The sequence below is a fragment of the Carassius gibelio genome, chromosome B7 (assembly GCF_023724105.1).
Source record: "Carassius gibelio isolate Cgi1373 ecotype wild population from Czech Republic chromosome B7, carGib1.2-hapl.c, whole genome shotgun sequence".
Taxonomy (NCBI): domain Eukaryota; kingdom Metazoa; phylum Chordata; class Actinopteri; order Cypriniformes; family Cyprinidae; genus Carassius; species Carassius gibelio.
Genome location: NC_068402.1, coordinates 27,352,138 through 27,368,645, shown reverse-complemented (window position 1 = coordinate 27,368,645; position 16,508 = coordinate 27,352,138). Strand labels below are relative to the sequence as shown.

General features: G+C 36.8%; 1 protein-coding gene across 1 annotated transcript in view; it reads left to right on the top strand.

Annotated features, from left to right (window-relative positions):
• pcxb (pyruvate carboxylase b) overlaps positions 1 to 16,009 on the top strand; it is a 176,480-nt gene extending 160,471 nt beyond the window's left edge. Inside the window, exons 19-21 of the mRNA XM_052560785.1 lie at positions 8,660 to 8,908; positions 11,748 to 11,888; positions 13,316 to 16,009. Coding sequence (XP_052416745.1) covers positions 8,660 to 8,908; positions 11,748 to 11,888; positions 13,316 to 13,567 — 642 coding nt within the window. The 3' untranslated portion in view covers positions 13,568 to 16,009. The remainder of the gene's footprint in view (positions 1 to 8,659; positions 8,909 to 11,747; positions 11,889 to 13,315) is intronic.
• The last annotated feature ends 499 nt before the right edge of the window (positions 16,010 to 16,508 follow it).

Sequence of the window (16,508 nt, the reverse complement as noted above, 5' to 3'; positions counted from 1 at the left end):
CACACACACACACATACACACATCTACAATTATGAGGTCACAGGAGAGACTTTTGCTTAATTTTTAAATGGCGTGTTTAGTGACGACCGACATCCTGCTTGTGCAGTTGAGGGCAAATTTACTTTGATTTACTATTTCTCTAGCACACACACATAGACAGACAGACAAACCCTTTTGAAGCACTCTGAAGTCCAAAAATGAAAGATCAAACACTGTTTGTCAGCACTTGCAGCATTTCCATGTAGGAGAGCTCAGTGTGTGGCCTCAGTTTAACACGGAGCGAAAGAGACAACCAGAAAAAGACAGAAGGAGATTTGAACAGTTCATATAGTGACTTTAATTCTGTCATAGTAGGAAAGAAAAAAATATAATAAAGTCTGTAATTAATTATTTTGTGGCTCTGAATGAAGTCAACTGAACATTTTAAGTGTGTTTGACATTTGCAGCCTGCTTTAAATTTTCCTCAAACAGAACCATGGGGTCACATGATATCTTAGAGTAGAGACAAAAATATGACTGACTTGTCCTCTATGCAACAAGGATATTTCTGATATTGGCATCTAAATGTGTGATCACTGATATATTATAAATGTTCCAGTAATTACAATAAATTCTGCATGTACTTCCTGCCTTGTTCAAGTTGCTAAGTAACTGGAAAGTTTGTTGCTAGTTCATATACAGTAGTTCTTCCAGCTAAACACACACACACACACAGAGAGAGAGAGAGAAAAAAATGTGTTGAGATAATTTTCACTTAGGACTTAGTAAATTAGATTAGTCAATTTAACAAATAATTAGAAATGGGAAGCAACACATTTAATTAAATGTAAATTTTTGAAGTGGAAAGAAATGTAAAACAAAATCTACTCTAATCTGTTTTAGATAGAACTTAAAAAATGACTTTATTAGCCTTTTAGCTGTAATATGACAAAAGTACTTAAACAACCATACACTATTCATTCAAGATTGGCATGTGTGTTAACGCATAGGAAATAATGGCACTACATTGTGCATTAAAAACAAATTAGAAATGACGGCAATGTCTCAAGTTTGTTTTCAGAATTTGAATCCATCTCAAACTAATAAGCGCCAATTATTTCAACTGTATGCACTTCAATCAACAGCCATTTAGCTCATAGTACATGTGATCTGTTGTAGCATGTTTCCCCACTTTTTAGTGCCCACAAGAAATTCAGATGATCAGAATGCACTAATAGATCATTTGGCTGTGATGTCAGCATCTGTACTTTCATATTTATCTTCATATGCTGTTGGTATTGCTTTTTCAGTTAGGTATTCACCTAATCTTACTTAATCATGTGAGATTTGAAAGGACATTTAGCTAATAAAATGAGATTACTCTGCAATCCTTTTTATATTTCGACAAAGGGTCAGCGAAGAAAAATGATACTTTTCCCATATCTCATTGGTAAACATCCAGAAACAACTCTTACATTCATCTCTTTTAGAATCCATTTATAAATGCAAGTGCCTCAAACCAAGCACTTGAATATATTAAAATTTGATTCAATAATATTTCTACTTGTTTCATGATTTCAAAACATAATTTTTGTGACCTAATATATTCTAACGCGTCTCACATTTTTTGCCTTCAGTGTGGAAAGGCAAGTGAAATGTCATTAGATCATTGGATTGAATCATTGGGTAATAGTGGATTGTAATGTTATTTAACAAAATACTGATGATTCTGCTGAGAAAGCATCATTTGGAAAAACTACATTTCATTAGACCAACACTTCATAACAGTTCTGAGTTTTGAAAATTATGATCTAGAGCCATACAGTGAAAAGACTGTATCTATTTCTGTGTGTTAAATTCAGTATGACGTCCAGCCTGATGGTCATTGCACACTGAGTTCGAAATGTTCAAATGCGTATTTTCGTATTCGTTATCCTAAAAATTTGACACGCACAGAAACCTTGCACACTGAGTCCGATGTGTATTAATTAATCTGTTGTGAAATAGTTAGCAAAACAATGCTAAATTGAGTCCTTAAGCAGTGAGGATGATTTTGTTGTCCTCTCGCTTCTTAAAAAGAGAAAAAGAAAGGAAATATTGGGTCCATCCAATCCTAAAATATAGAGAGGAAGGAGAGTTCCCTCTCCTTATGAAGGAGCAGCTGGATTATCACAGTCAATTCGAAGTTTACTTCAGGATGTCAGTAGCTCAGTTTGATGCTTTGCTAGCGATACTAGAGGCACAAAAAGAAGAGCACCAATTTGAACTCAGTGTGCAAGGATATTTACAATGTTTTGTGCTGCAAGACGAAGTGGATGAACTTGACAATCGCCCTTCTGGATTTTGGCATTTCACTTGTATGGTGGCTCTTAACTGTCAAAACACATCTCAAAATGCTTGCTACGGATGCGAAAAATGCAGAGAATTGAACTCGATCCAATCTTTTTTATGACGGATGAAAGTTTCGGGGGCAGTGTGTAAAATTCATTGCCACAGCTTGAGGTCGTATTTGTTTCTCAACGTGTGAAAATGTTGCAGTGGCCTTGAGGTCTGTTGCACCTGTTTTGGACACTCATGTTTCATTACACTGTGTTGTAGTTATTTGCTGCATTGATGCATTGTCTCTAAACATTGCGCTGAAAAATATCCTTGTGTGCTACTATTGTTCTGTCACCTGCACTGACTAAATACAAGTTAGCATAAATAAGCTCCCTAATACTGACTTACCCATAATGCATTAAAGCTTTTTAAAAGGCTAATGATGCTATGTCCTTTGACCTGGATATATGTAACCACCACAGCCCCAGGCATGGTCAACATATGTGTCTGTGGGTGTATTTAAAACACACTCTTCAGAATAGGTTGGAAAGTTTCATGCGGCAGAGCCTATGGTGACTCACTCATGCATCCGGGGGTCTATCTCTGCCAATCAGGTCATCCAGATAAACTCAGATAACCAGAAGTGGTGCGTTACACACCACTGGACAAACACTGATAAGAGTGGGCAATCTTCTCCCACAGGCGTACACACAAACACACACTTTTACCTGCACAAACGGGTCGAGATGAGGAAATGCAACAACAGACTTGATGATATGATCAAAACATGTCATGCGCCATCATGGCTGTAAATCTGCAATGGTTTGAGATGTGAAACGAGACCACAGGCTTCCATTTAAACATCTATCACCAAAATATTTGAAGTTTGTATTTAAGTCTATTTAGTGACCAAGAAACAGCCTGAGGGGATAAAATTCTTCACACCTTTCCGCATGCCGTTTTAGTGACGTTAGCAGACACTTCAATTAAACACTGCTACGATCTCAATTCTAAGGGCGATTAACCACTCTATCTTTAGAAGCCCTTCCTACCACACACACACACACACACATATTCCTGGCTTATAAATGGCCTCAAAAGCTGTCAAATTAATGAAGAGTGACTGAATGAAGCGTGGAGCATCTTTGAACTGCAGCCTCTGTGACTAATAGAATTGGTGAGCCCTCTTTTGTGTCTCATGCCTCCGCCAAGGGAAAAGCCTCTAAACCCTTTCCCGGCAATCCTCAGGGAGCTCCTCCATACACTAATCAGCATGTTTTATGTATTATTTAAAATGCATTAGCTTGGCTGAATGTGCTAATAACTGGCTCATCTAGAGCAGAGACACTTCAGCACTTAACCGAGGAAGCAGTGTGATCATGGGAGGGTATGTCACATCGTGTTTAAGATGCATGGAAAGGTCTGGAGAGCCATGGCACTACACACAGATGACGAGAGCAGCTCACAAGACACGATTGTACTTTATATGATGTCGATTGCGGTGCCTGGAAGTGGACCGGTTCTGGTGTCACAATATAAAAAATTGGGCTAATAAATATTAATAAGCTGATTAGTTGCTTACCAATTTCAAACCCTGCTCACAATTTATGAATTGTTGATCTGTGCAGATGTGTTTGAGTTGCATGGGCTTTGTAGGCTTTTCATGTTCATTTGACAATTTGTTACCTGGGTTCAGTTTTACGTTTGCTCCGATATATATTTTTTCAAACCTTTTAAAAATGAAGCAATAAATGAACCATGAGCTATTCTGACTAATTAAGCATCAGAGTACAGTTAGAAATAAAACAACTTTAACAATTAAAATACTCAATACTATAACTGAGAAATCTTGCACTAACTGGATATTTGTTATGTGTGTGTCATAGAAATTTGTTTGTCAAAAAACACCCCAAGTTGCTTCTTTACCCCCAAGATACTGACTGACTGCATCAGTGAGATGCTGCAAGGATTCAGTAGGTCATAAAATCAAGAGCTAGTAAGATAAGAACACATTCCAAAAGCTTTCCTGGTTTCTCATCTTCAGATTAAGATTTGTAAACACAATGAAATATCTGTCTGACTTTGTTAGGGATAAACAACCATATGGCCTCTCTACCATCACAAAGGTTCTTTATCAGTCCAGATGGATCATACTCATCTGCACACTAACTGTGTTGGATGATTGATTGATTGATTGATGGACTGACTGAGACAGGTTTCAGAGGATGTGTGTGAAGGACAGCACTTTTCTTCACATCCCTTTCAACTGTGAGACTGCCAGCCATTACTGTCATAGCCCATAGGCACAGTCCTAATGCCTTGAATGTACACTTCCCCTATAGATACATGTCATGATTTCACCTCTACAGCAGTGTTGGGGAATAACAAACTTAAAGTAGCAACGCTAGTAACTTCCATTAGCATCACTGTAGTTCAGCTGTTTTCAAAACACAATAATTTCCAGTAATGACCTTCTTTTACCAATGATTGAAAAAGCTACATCAGTATTTATTTATCACTTTTATTTCTCACATAAAGATTTAAATTTTCTCTATGAATCATTGGGAATTCCAGTTAATTTTAATGAAGGGTTGTTTTCAAATGCTTCCTTTCAGTTAAATGACCATGTAAAATTTAAACATACCTTATTTTTCGGACTATAAGTCGCACCTGAGTATAAGTCGCATCAGTCCAAAAATACGTCATGACGAGGAAAAAAACATATATAAGTCGCACTAGACTGTAAGTTGCATTTATTAAGAACCAAGCACCAAGAGAAAACATTACCGTCTAGTCTTGGTTCATATCTCTCGGTTCATGTCAAATTAATTTAGATAAATAAGTCGCACCTGACTACAAGTCGCAGGACCAGCCAAACTATGAAAAAAAGTGCGACTTATAGTCCGAAAAATACGGTAATTACGTTTAGCACCCAAATTACATTTTATGTGTTTCGTTTGGCAGCATTTTAATATTTATTCAAATAATTTGACACAATAATATGCATGACCATTGTTAAAAAACTGGGATAATAATAAGAAATGTTTCTCGGGCACCACAAAGCATATTAGAATGATATCTGAATGACCACTGAAGACTAATAATGGCTGCTGAAAATTCACGTATGTCATTACAGTTTTAAATATATTAAAATAGAAAACAGATTTTTTTTTAATAGTATCAATATTTCTTCATATTACTGTATCACTGTATGTTCGATAAAATAATTTCCTTAGAGACTTCTTAAAAAAAGTTTTTTAAATCTTATTTTACAGTCCTGTTTCTCATGTACATACTATGTACATATTATAGTAATTACAATAACTATGTAATAACTAGGTACTAACCCTGAACCTACCCCTAACCCTACCCCATGTAGATACCTTGTGTTACCAGAACTTTCTTACATAAATACACTGTAAGTACACTATAAGTACATGTTAGTGCACGTACTGTAAAATAAAGTGCAACAAAAGTTTTGAATGGCAATGTAGTTATTATTAATTGAATGGCGCTGTTCATTTGTTGACTCCATAAAATTGTAATGCAATCATGCTGCTTATAGTGTTATTTGGTGTAAACTCATTTGTTAAAATGCGTATCTTAAGTATTTTTTAAATTGGTAACCAGCCTCAGTGTCTCAAGTCAAGTATCACAGTTCTACGAGATATTGTACTCTGGGCCAGAGATGATATAGTGAAGCAGTGCAGTCACATGCAAGCATGCTTATTGATGCTTACACAAACACATGCACACACCTGCTTCAGCTAAAAAGCTGTTGTGATTTTCTTTCATGTTGCTATATATGATCTGGCAGTTAGTGTGTAAACATACTCTCAGTTGGGACAATTACACAGCTCCCTCTGAGGCTCGACTACAGGAAGATGCGTTCAGGTCAGAGAGCAAAATGCTTCACACTGTTTTATGGCTACATGAGTTCCCATTACAGCCCAATGCTTTGTAGTCTTCTGTCCTGTGGATCCTGTGAGGAGAGCAATGGACCATCACGCCTGACGAATTTGATTTGGGCCAGTGAAATGAGTCTCTTTGTTAGCTAAAGTGCATGAGAGTACTCTCAGACAGATGGAGAGCAGAAAAACTCCTAGTGGATTTTCAGACACATAATTAAATGCGATCTCTTTTATACCCATTTCAATGAAAATTTGTCTGGATTTTGCGTGCGAATATTCCTAGAAATCAAAGTGTGAGGGGCGCATAAATGTAGATTTCTTATTAATTGACATATTTAGTGGAGCACCACAAAGAACTTAATCAGTTTAGCTCTTCATAAGTCGCTTAATGTATTTTCAAATGAAATTAAGCATCACTCGACTCCTTCTCTTTGTACTGACAGACAGATGTCTGGTGATTTATGGTCACAGAGACTGGTAATATTTTGGTGGCACCTTTTTTATCCAGGCTTATTGATTTTTCTAGGAGGATTGTTTAGCACACGACATCACCCTAGCGATATTTCCAGCCGGGCTATGACAGGACAGAATGACAAACAGCCTAAATGCACACACTTGGATGGGGACAGATGATTCAGAAAAAAAAAGAGCAAATCTCATTTCCTTCCAATCTGTGTCAACAATGTCAAATATCCCCTTTCTCCCAGCCCAGAAACCAATGTGAGAGAAACAGAAGCTCTCCTAGCAACTTCTCTCGCCTCAGATGTCTGATATAGTAACTGCTATTTTCTGAGTTATGAAATTGCATAACCTCTGACAAAAGTCCATGAACTTTTCCGCAGTTTCTCTGCAAATCACCTGGTAATCCATGTAGCGCTGTTTTCTAACTATACGGCAGAGAGTCTGAGTGCACATGCCAGCAATCTTAGAAAGCGTCTTTCTCCACTGTATGTGTAGCAGCTCAATTTCTCTCGCAGTAGTTTATGATAATGCCAGGGCAGATAAGGAATACATAATGCTATGCTTTAACTTACTATGAAATAAATGCAGTTCAAGTCTTCTCCTTAAACTCCTTACCTTACCTCAGGCTTGGAAAGTTAGTTTTAAAGTCTCCTCACTCCTATTGCATAGCTTTACTGTCTTTACTACTTTCCTTTTTAGGTTTTGTGAATTTTTCCACATTAGGACTATTGTACATGCACATTCCCTGGAAGAAGACATTAAATGTGGTAGAGACGGAGACCTTTCACAATCTTAAAAAGGATATTCCACTAGAAAATGAAAATGTCTGCAACCGACACACAACCAGTGAGGACTCTGAGATGTGTTACTCTACTGATAAAAAACAAACAGCCTCTCAGTTCTGAGGTATTGAGATTGTTGTACATGAATCATAAGCTTCACAGGACTGACGTAGGAAAATAAATAAATGCCCCTGTGGGATCTCAAGTGATGGAGTGATAAGAAAAAGAAAAAAAAGATTAGAAGTAAGGAAGTACACAAGTGAGCTTCTCTACCCAAAAGCTAGTCTGGACAAATAAGCTTGCATATAAACGCTCAGACGGGGTAACTGACTCCCAGAACCGCTAAAATAAAACTGTAGGACGCATCAAACAAAACTGAGCCCATATGGCCTAAAATCATGACTCAACTGCTATTAAGTGGCGATTTTTTAAAAAGTTAGGTGGGTTGGGACTGCAGGGAGCCTTTTCAACTATTTTATCTGAATAACCAAATCGACTGCTGAGCGTTTTATGAGCTGATCTGTTTTGTTTTCTCTTTCTCTCCTGCACCAGCCCTTTTGTGAAGTCTATTCACTTTGCTCCCATTAACCATCAGAGTGTTTCTCAGTGCAAGTCCAAGGACCATTTTTCAGTTCGTTCTCACTGCTGTGAAACAAAAAGGAGAAAATAGTGTCACTTGGTTGTTGTTGCCTTGCCAACACCAAGAAATCAGCAAGTTTTTGTCTATAATGAGTTGAGTCATTTTAATGGCATATTGATGGTGTGGCTTCTCCTTTGCAATTGACCTATTTGTCAAAGTGTTTCTGCCTTTTTTCATTAACGCCCACTCTGACAGCACTAATGATGTATTTAGTATGTTTGAGCTTGCAAAGTCAGGCACTAGCCAGAAGACAAAAACAGTGTAAGATAGTCAGTGGTGCTATTGTTGGTTCATTTGCTAAATATTTATGCTTTGGTGATGGAATCCATTCAAAATGTGTGTTGGAAATCTCAAAGTTGCATGAGTGATCCCAGAAAGATGTGACCCAAGACCTGAGGACTGACACAGTATTTAGTTCTCTTGTTCTTGAGCTGGGGGAGCTTTAGGGGTCCATAAATACAAAGATGCCTCTGTAAGGGCATTGCCCCAGTGACAAGCTGCTGTACTCTTAAAGCAACCGCTTTAATTTTTTTTCCAGAGTCTAACAAGTTTGATATGTCTTAAAGGTTCTCAAGTCATTGCCTCGAATCGAAGGACGTCCAGGGGCTTCACTTCCACCAATGGACTTCGAGGCTCTTGAGTCTGATCTTCGGGTGGCACATGGTGATGAAATAACTCCTGAAGATGTGATGTCGGCAGCCATGTACCCTAAAGTCTTCCAGGAGTTTAAAGAGTTCACATCAAAGTTTGGCCCAGTGGACTGCCTTAACACTCGCCTGTTTCTGGATGGCCCCAAAATCGCAGAGGAGTTTCAGGTGGGTCACAATAAGCCTTATGTCAGCAGACTTCAATGATGTGTCTCTCTTATATTTTTATCCAGTTCTTCTCATACGTTTACATTGCACTTGCAGAATATGCAAAATGTAATTTTTATATATATATATATATATATATATATATATATATATATATATATATATATATATATATATATATAGTACTGTCCTGCTAAAATATTTAGTAGTGTCCTGATAAAAAAGACTTTTTCAGTGTTTAAGTGCTATAATTGGGTCTCCAGTGCAACCCAGAAAACGTGAAAAAGAACAACCCAGTAATATATATATATTTTATATTTTTGTTTTTGTTTGGGTGAGGCTTTTTCTGCAAGCTTGTGTAAAAACTAACATGTCAGAATTCGCTCCCTTCATGACATAGAAGGGGGATCTTATTATAATATTATCACCTTTTGATCTGCAAGTTACCACCCATAGCACCGACCACCCACAAACTTGTGTGTATTTGACCGTTTAAGCGCAATAATACATGAAAGAAAATTTAGTTTAGCACGCTTACACTGTGTGAAATCCACTTTCTGTGCTTCGGACGTGTGCGCTCAGAAAAGCATATATCAGAAAAATGTAAACTAATATGGTTCAAAACGCATGATTTTAGCACGATAGACATGATCATCAAAACTAAACATGTTTTTAGCAGAGTATCTGATGTAGCAGATGTGAAGGGACACCACTATTCTGGAAAACGGGACACAGAGAACCAGCTCATTTGCATTTAAAGAGACGTACTCAAAAACAGCGTTTTTCTGCTTTGACTCAAAATGGGCTTTTTGAAAATAATATACTGTAATAAAGTAGTTTGCAGTATTTTGAGCTGAAACATCAACGGACACATTCTGGGGACACCTAACACTTATATTACATATTGGAAAAGAGGTATAATATGTCTTCTTTAAGTGATTTCACATAGTAGTCATTTCCACATACACTAGGCAAAATAATAACTGAATTGATCAAAATTACCCTGTTCAAAAGTTTGAATACCATTGAATCTTTAAAACTGTGTTAAAAAATTTACATCCTTACTTTTGAGCAGGATGATGTGTATATTTTTCGTACTTTGTTAAAAGATCATTTTTAATTTAGTACTGTCCTTCAGAAGCAACATAAAATAGTTAAACATTTCCCAGAAGTATATGTATTTAAATTATTTATCCCAATTTAAACCAATTATCCAATTCACCCACTCCAGATCTTAATGCATCTTGTTGCTTTCTTGGGCATAAGTAAATGTTTTCACCTTTTATAATAGCTGTGTAACAACACACTGAAGTAAGATTCAAGGGTATGTAAACTTTAGAACGGGGTCCTTTTTTATATAAATTCAGTTATTATTTTGTGTTGTGGACAAAATGTATTTATCTGTCATGTGAAACAGTATAAAAAAATAACATGCAATTTTTATGATCCTTCTTATTTGGTTGAAAGCATTAACATTTTGCATATCCTGCAAGGTAAACTTATTATGTAAACTTATTAGCAGAATATGTATTTTTCACTGTGCCTTATTTCTTGTACTAAGTTATTTCAACTATATTTCACCCTGTTAAATTTATAACACTATGGGATTTGACCTTTTAAGCTTTAGCCAAGAGCCTGGCTGCTCTCTCACCAGGAGAATTGCAAAATTAGATTTCCTGTCCTCAACTAGCCTCCACTTTCACAAAGTTTATTAGCACACTTTATTGTGACCGTGGTTGTAAAATTGATTAGCATAGTAAGATTGAATAGCATGCCTCTTTTATGTTCAAAATATATTACTTTGAACATCTAGGCTCTCTTTGTGAAAGTGTTGAGAAGTCAGATAAAGCATAAATTATGTTTTACAGCTCTAATTTAGCAGAGTTTAACATTGTAATGTTCAGGTAGTCTACGTTTTTTAGCTTATTCTATGCTAGTTTGAATGAATGAATGAATGAATGAGGCATTTATATAGCACTTTATTGTGTATTGCTGTACACCCAAAGTGCTTTACAATCACATGGGAGGAATAAAAAAAAGTTTCTGAATAATCTCAAACTGGTGTGGCTGTTTCTCTATCTAGCTGTGCCCTACGGTGTTTCTAAATGTGTTGATTGGAGCTTAGCCATGTGTTTGGCTCCTAATACCCAGTTCTGAGTGAAGTGGGTGTTACCTGGCAGGCATGAATGTGTCTCGGAGTCCTACTGCAAGCTCCACGAGAACTGAGAGCACCAGATGCAGGACTCGCATAGCTGATCACGCTCCGAGACAGAGCCAGAGCCAGACAGGAAGTGAAGCGAACTCACTTACAAAGTCATTTTACTTTGAAAATGCATCAAATCTGTTAGATCGACTTTGCATGCATTTCTTAATCGTCTTCTGGCCTGATTCTTCAAACCAGGTCTCTCTGTACCCTTTGAAACTGAAGCAGATTTTCCTCGGCTGACATGCTTAATCATACATTTCTCAGGGACTGAAGTTATTTGGTGTTGTGTTTCTCCACCCAGTGGAGCTGTCCAAATGAGATGTTAGTCGTGGCTGATTAGCGTAGATTAGCATGAGCTATATTAAGCTGTCACTGAGGCGAACGCAGGCGCACCCGAAAATAGCATTCCATCCACAGCCAAAGAGCACATGGTATAGTCCTAAAGCATCCCAGAGGCCTGTGCTAATCACTCATCCATAAATGTAGCTTTAAATTGTTTTATTCAGCCTATTGTGCACCAGTCTGATTTTGTTTGTTTTTTTAAAGCACAATCACACTGCATTTCATTTTTCATACCTACAGTAGATTGTTTTTGCTCTGCTTTTACGTGGCTTTGGCTCTTTCCTCTCACAGGTGGAGTTGGAGAGAGGGAAAACGTTGCACATCAAAGCCTTGGCCTTGGGTGACTTGAACAAGTCTGGTCAGAGGGAGGTGTTTTTTGAACTCAACGGCCAGCTGCGTTCAGTCTTGGTCAAGGATACCGCAGCAATGAAGGTAACTGTTCGCTGTTTATTTTCCTCTCTAGATTGGTTTGTTTCATCACTGAAAAGCAATTATCCTGATGCAAACAGTACACTCAATCATTCAGACGTGTTTTGCGAATGTTCCCTTTGCTCTCTCGAGGTGTGAATAATTTCTGTCATAAGCTAAAAATGATCTTGCTCTTGCTGTCATGGGCGTTTATCACATAGAGGAAGCGGTGTTAAAAAAACATCTTTTAAATGATCAGGAAGCACAATGTATGCTTTCATTACAAGTCAATAATGCTGTGTAGGATCTTCACGTCAGCCACGGACACAGCCATTCTAACTGCACCATGTACTACTTGTAAGAATATAATTTGGCAGATTATAGCATGATTTGACAGAACTGAAGATCTCACTTTCTTTGCCCACACATAACACATCATTTTAAAGATGATTCATTCATTATAAGATATTCTCTCTGGTAAACAAACATTCAAATAGTCCTAGCCTGGGAAATGGTTTCTTCTCTTTGTAGATGCTCTTTTTGTTTATTATTGTCTTCTTTGGCTTAGTATGGCAGACTGATGATGTTCAAAACACACTTAGTGTCAGATAAGTCAGAGCGATGACACTCACTCAGCATATGCTCAGCAGAGCTCTCCTTCTGCCTGAACACAGCTAGCAAGAGCATTTCTCCTCATGACATAAAGTTTGTTTTTGTGGCTCCAACGTTTTTCTTCATTTGCCTAAAGTTTTGGTTCCTTTGAAATGAAACTTAAAACTGAATTATCTCCAGTCCAGACTGTTAAATGTTAACATGAATGACATTGTCCCTGGTTTCTGCCTTATTTATCATGGCTATGAGGTTATGTACAGGAAACAGGAGTTATGTAACTCTAGTTATGAAATAAATAGAGTATCACTTATGAATGAATTGATCAAATATGCAATATATATATATGGTCACACTTTATTTTAGGGTCCAATTCTCGATATTAACTAACCATTAACTATGACTTTTGCCTCAATTAACTCCTTATTTGCTGCTTATTAATAGTTTATACGGTAGTTGTTAAGTTTAAGGTATTGGGTAGGATTATGGATGTCATGCATTATATGTACTTTATAAGCACTAATAAACAGCCAATATGTTAATAATAGACATGCTAATAAGCAACTAGTTATTAGTGTGAATTGTACCCTATACTAAAGTGTTACCGTTTGTTTGAGGTGTTCTCTTTTTTGAGTGAGAGTGGATTAAAGTTAATATTATTTGTTTTTGTAAAAAAAATCTTTATCATTGTTAATATTTTAATGGTCGTTTTACTGATATATGTTTCTAACAGCAGAAGATGACTGTCAGTTTGAAAAGAGTTGCGAGGGAAAAAGTGAAAAATGTCTGCGTTGGCTCTGGTCTGCCCTGTAATCATCTCATTCTGCTTTCTGCTCCACCAGGAGATGCACTTTCACCCTAAAGCCTTGAAAGACGTGCGGGGACAGGTCGGAGCTCCCATGCCCGGTAAAGTGGTGGAAGTAAAGGTGAAGCCAGGTCAGAAGGTGGAGAAAGGTCAGCCTCTCTGCGTCCTCAGCGCCATGAAGATGGAGACAGTTGTCAACTCGCCAATCTCAGGCATCATATCCAAGGTGCATGTCAATGCCGACAGCAGCCTGGAAGGAGATGACCTCATCCTGGAAATAACCGAATAAAGTTTAAAAGCTACTGAGGTTAAAGTTTTCTTTTCTTAAAAAAAAAAAGTTTTAGAAGTGATCTTGTAATTTGATGGAATGATGGTGTTGTAATTACTGATGATTTTAAGATTTCAGACACGATGTTCCTAACTCTTCAGAGCTTTCAGAATAAGAATAATTTTTTTTTTATTTTTTTTTTGGTCTGTTATTTAATTTAAAATAGAAGCATACAGGGGATGCATTTATAGCTTGTAAACAGAAACTCCTGAAGCCTTTGTGATTCACTCTTTGGTATTCAGTTCGAGCTCTGTTAATACACTGAGGACAGTGAATCCAGGGAATCTACTTGCAGCCCCGAGGAAGGGAGGACAAATTATACCTACATTACTGACTGATCTTTCCAGTTTATTTTATTTTTTTAAGATGAATTAATAATATATTAAAATTAACAAGGTTCATTATGAATCCAAATGACAACAGCATTTTTATGAGTATGTGTACTGCATGTGTGTGTGAGAGAGAAACACTGCAAGTTGAAAGTTTGAAGAGGAATGGCAGTTTCATATTAATATCATGTTAGTGGAGCGTAAAATCAATTTTAAAATGTCTGAAATATTAATACCAGCGGATATTCTAGTAGATGCACATTAAGCAGAGTGTCGTCATTCATTATAACGTCATTCTGCACATCTTTCCAAAGCAATACAGTTCACAAGTAATCGTGAACTCGTGTATATAGTCAGATGTATAAGAAATCAACAATAATCAAAACCAGCCATTACTCTGCACTAGTTCATTATAAGGAATATGAGTGTAGCTAATGCACTGTGGTGAATGTGTGTTATAATGTTTTTGAAAGTTTCCACACAACAAATTCCTTATGATTTATTTTTCCTCTCCGTCATCCTGCTCTTATTTTTAATTACTCTATCACCTTTGCACCACAGGAGCACTCAGGTTTGTGCCGCCACTATAAGTGAACAGCAAGTCATTACACAAGCAATAATGAAGTAAACAAATGCAAAACGTGTCTGTGGGGCAGCGAAGAGAAGCTTCATTTTACAAATGCTACAGAATGTTTTGTATGCAAATGTAATTGTGTAATATGTTTACATAAATCCCACTCAAAGGCTCAAACAATGTGCAAAATGCTTTAAAACCATTTTAATGCAAAAGAGACTTTAATTATGGGTAATAACTGGTGCCATTAATAATGGAAGAGTCATCAGTCTGTGTTATTAATTATATGCTGCACAAGATATTTCCTACTTGACCTTGAAATAAGCCTTGATTATAGTTTCACATAGAAACCACACTGTGACATTTCAAGGTGGATATGAGCTGAAATTGGGATTCGCGATCGAAAATCCGGATTTTAGTAATATAGGGTCCAAAATAGAAATGGTCAGACTGATTAAGAAGTTGATGCAGCCCGATGAGATCAGAGGACAAGGGTGATTGTATGTTGAGCTCATGGATGCATTCAGTTTTTCTGATTGAATCTTTTGCCTGGCTTATCAACGGCTTAGAGCAGAGAGATAGAGCTGTCTTACATTGTGATACAATTTCACAATGGCTTTTCGATATGTCATATGGTTTGCGCATGGTTCTCATAAATGTTGAGCTTGTATTATTGTGTGCTTTCGAAAAGAACCTGTGCAAACAGTCTGAATGCATGTATAATAGCGTGAATTTGTGTGTTATGCATATGAAAGCCAGAGACGCATACAGACACCCACGTGTTACCAGGGATACCAAAAGACACATGCAAAATGAACTAGCGTTCATAGAAGCAGACGAGTTAAACATAACATTTCTTTATGCGGTTATGTATTTTTTATAAATGGCACTGTTGGATAGTTACTGCCATGTTCTGACGTTTACAAGGGAACAGCTCAACCAATAAGAAACTGTAAGGTTCTTTCTGGAACCAACAGCTTGTGGGTTTGATGGGGATTGTTTCTGTTGAGCTAACAAGACTACAGTTACTACTTCTATAAAAGAAACTTCATAATTATCTTCATAATCACAAATATTGCCTTTCAAAGGTTTGTGTGTGTGTGTGTGTGTTCTTTTGAGATGATTACTGTTTAATTTGTAATTCATTGTAAACTCAAATTCTGTGTGTGGGTGGAAAGCTGAGAACATTTGCAATTCAGTCCTTGAGTCTTTCAGTAGAGGATTTCACTACTGAAGCTGAAGAAGTAAAGCTCCAAATGCTTTAGTTTAATCATTTCATTTGCGATGAAAATGAATGTTTTTTTTTTTTGTCTGAACTGTGTATTTTGATGCCATTCGGTTTAAGTTGTGCATTCCATTTACATAATTTTATTAATGTTTATTTTGTTTCCTGCTTATCCTAGATTTTAAACTTGACCAGATGGTTGTTGCTTTGATGTAATCATATTAGAGAAATGTTTAATAAAGATAGATAACAAATTAAAGAATTACAACAAAAGATATCTTGTGTGAGCTCTTTATTCATAAAAACAGTTTGATGGACAATGATTTGTGATAGTGTTAGTGAATTTAATGAGCTAGTGTACTTCATGCTCATATGTAGACAATTAGACAAAGACTATGCCTTTTAAAAAATACAGTAATTTTAGGTACAGCTTTGAATATATAACAGATGTTAATGCAAGGACAATTGAAGGTGATGGTACATACTCCATATGAAACACTTGCAACAACCTTCCTTGTATTTCGGAGTAAATATGGCACAGTAATGTTGAATAAATTCTTGATTTTAATGCATGATCACTGATGCATCACTAAAAAATTAGCTCCTAAACTCACTTTTATACAATTATTACTGTAAATATTTCTGTTCTTTCATCTCAAAGCCAGATGTTTTGTTGCTAGCATACGCTTTGGAAGCACATGACCTGGAGGCTGCCATGTTTGTTTATAGAACATTTGTCATGTGACTGATCACTCGTCAAATGCAGCAGACAAG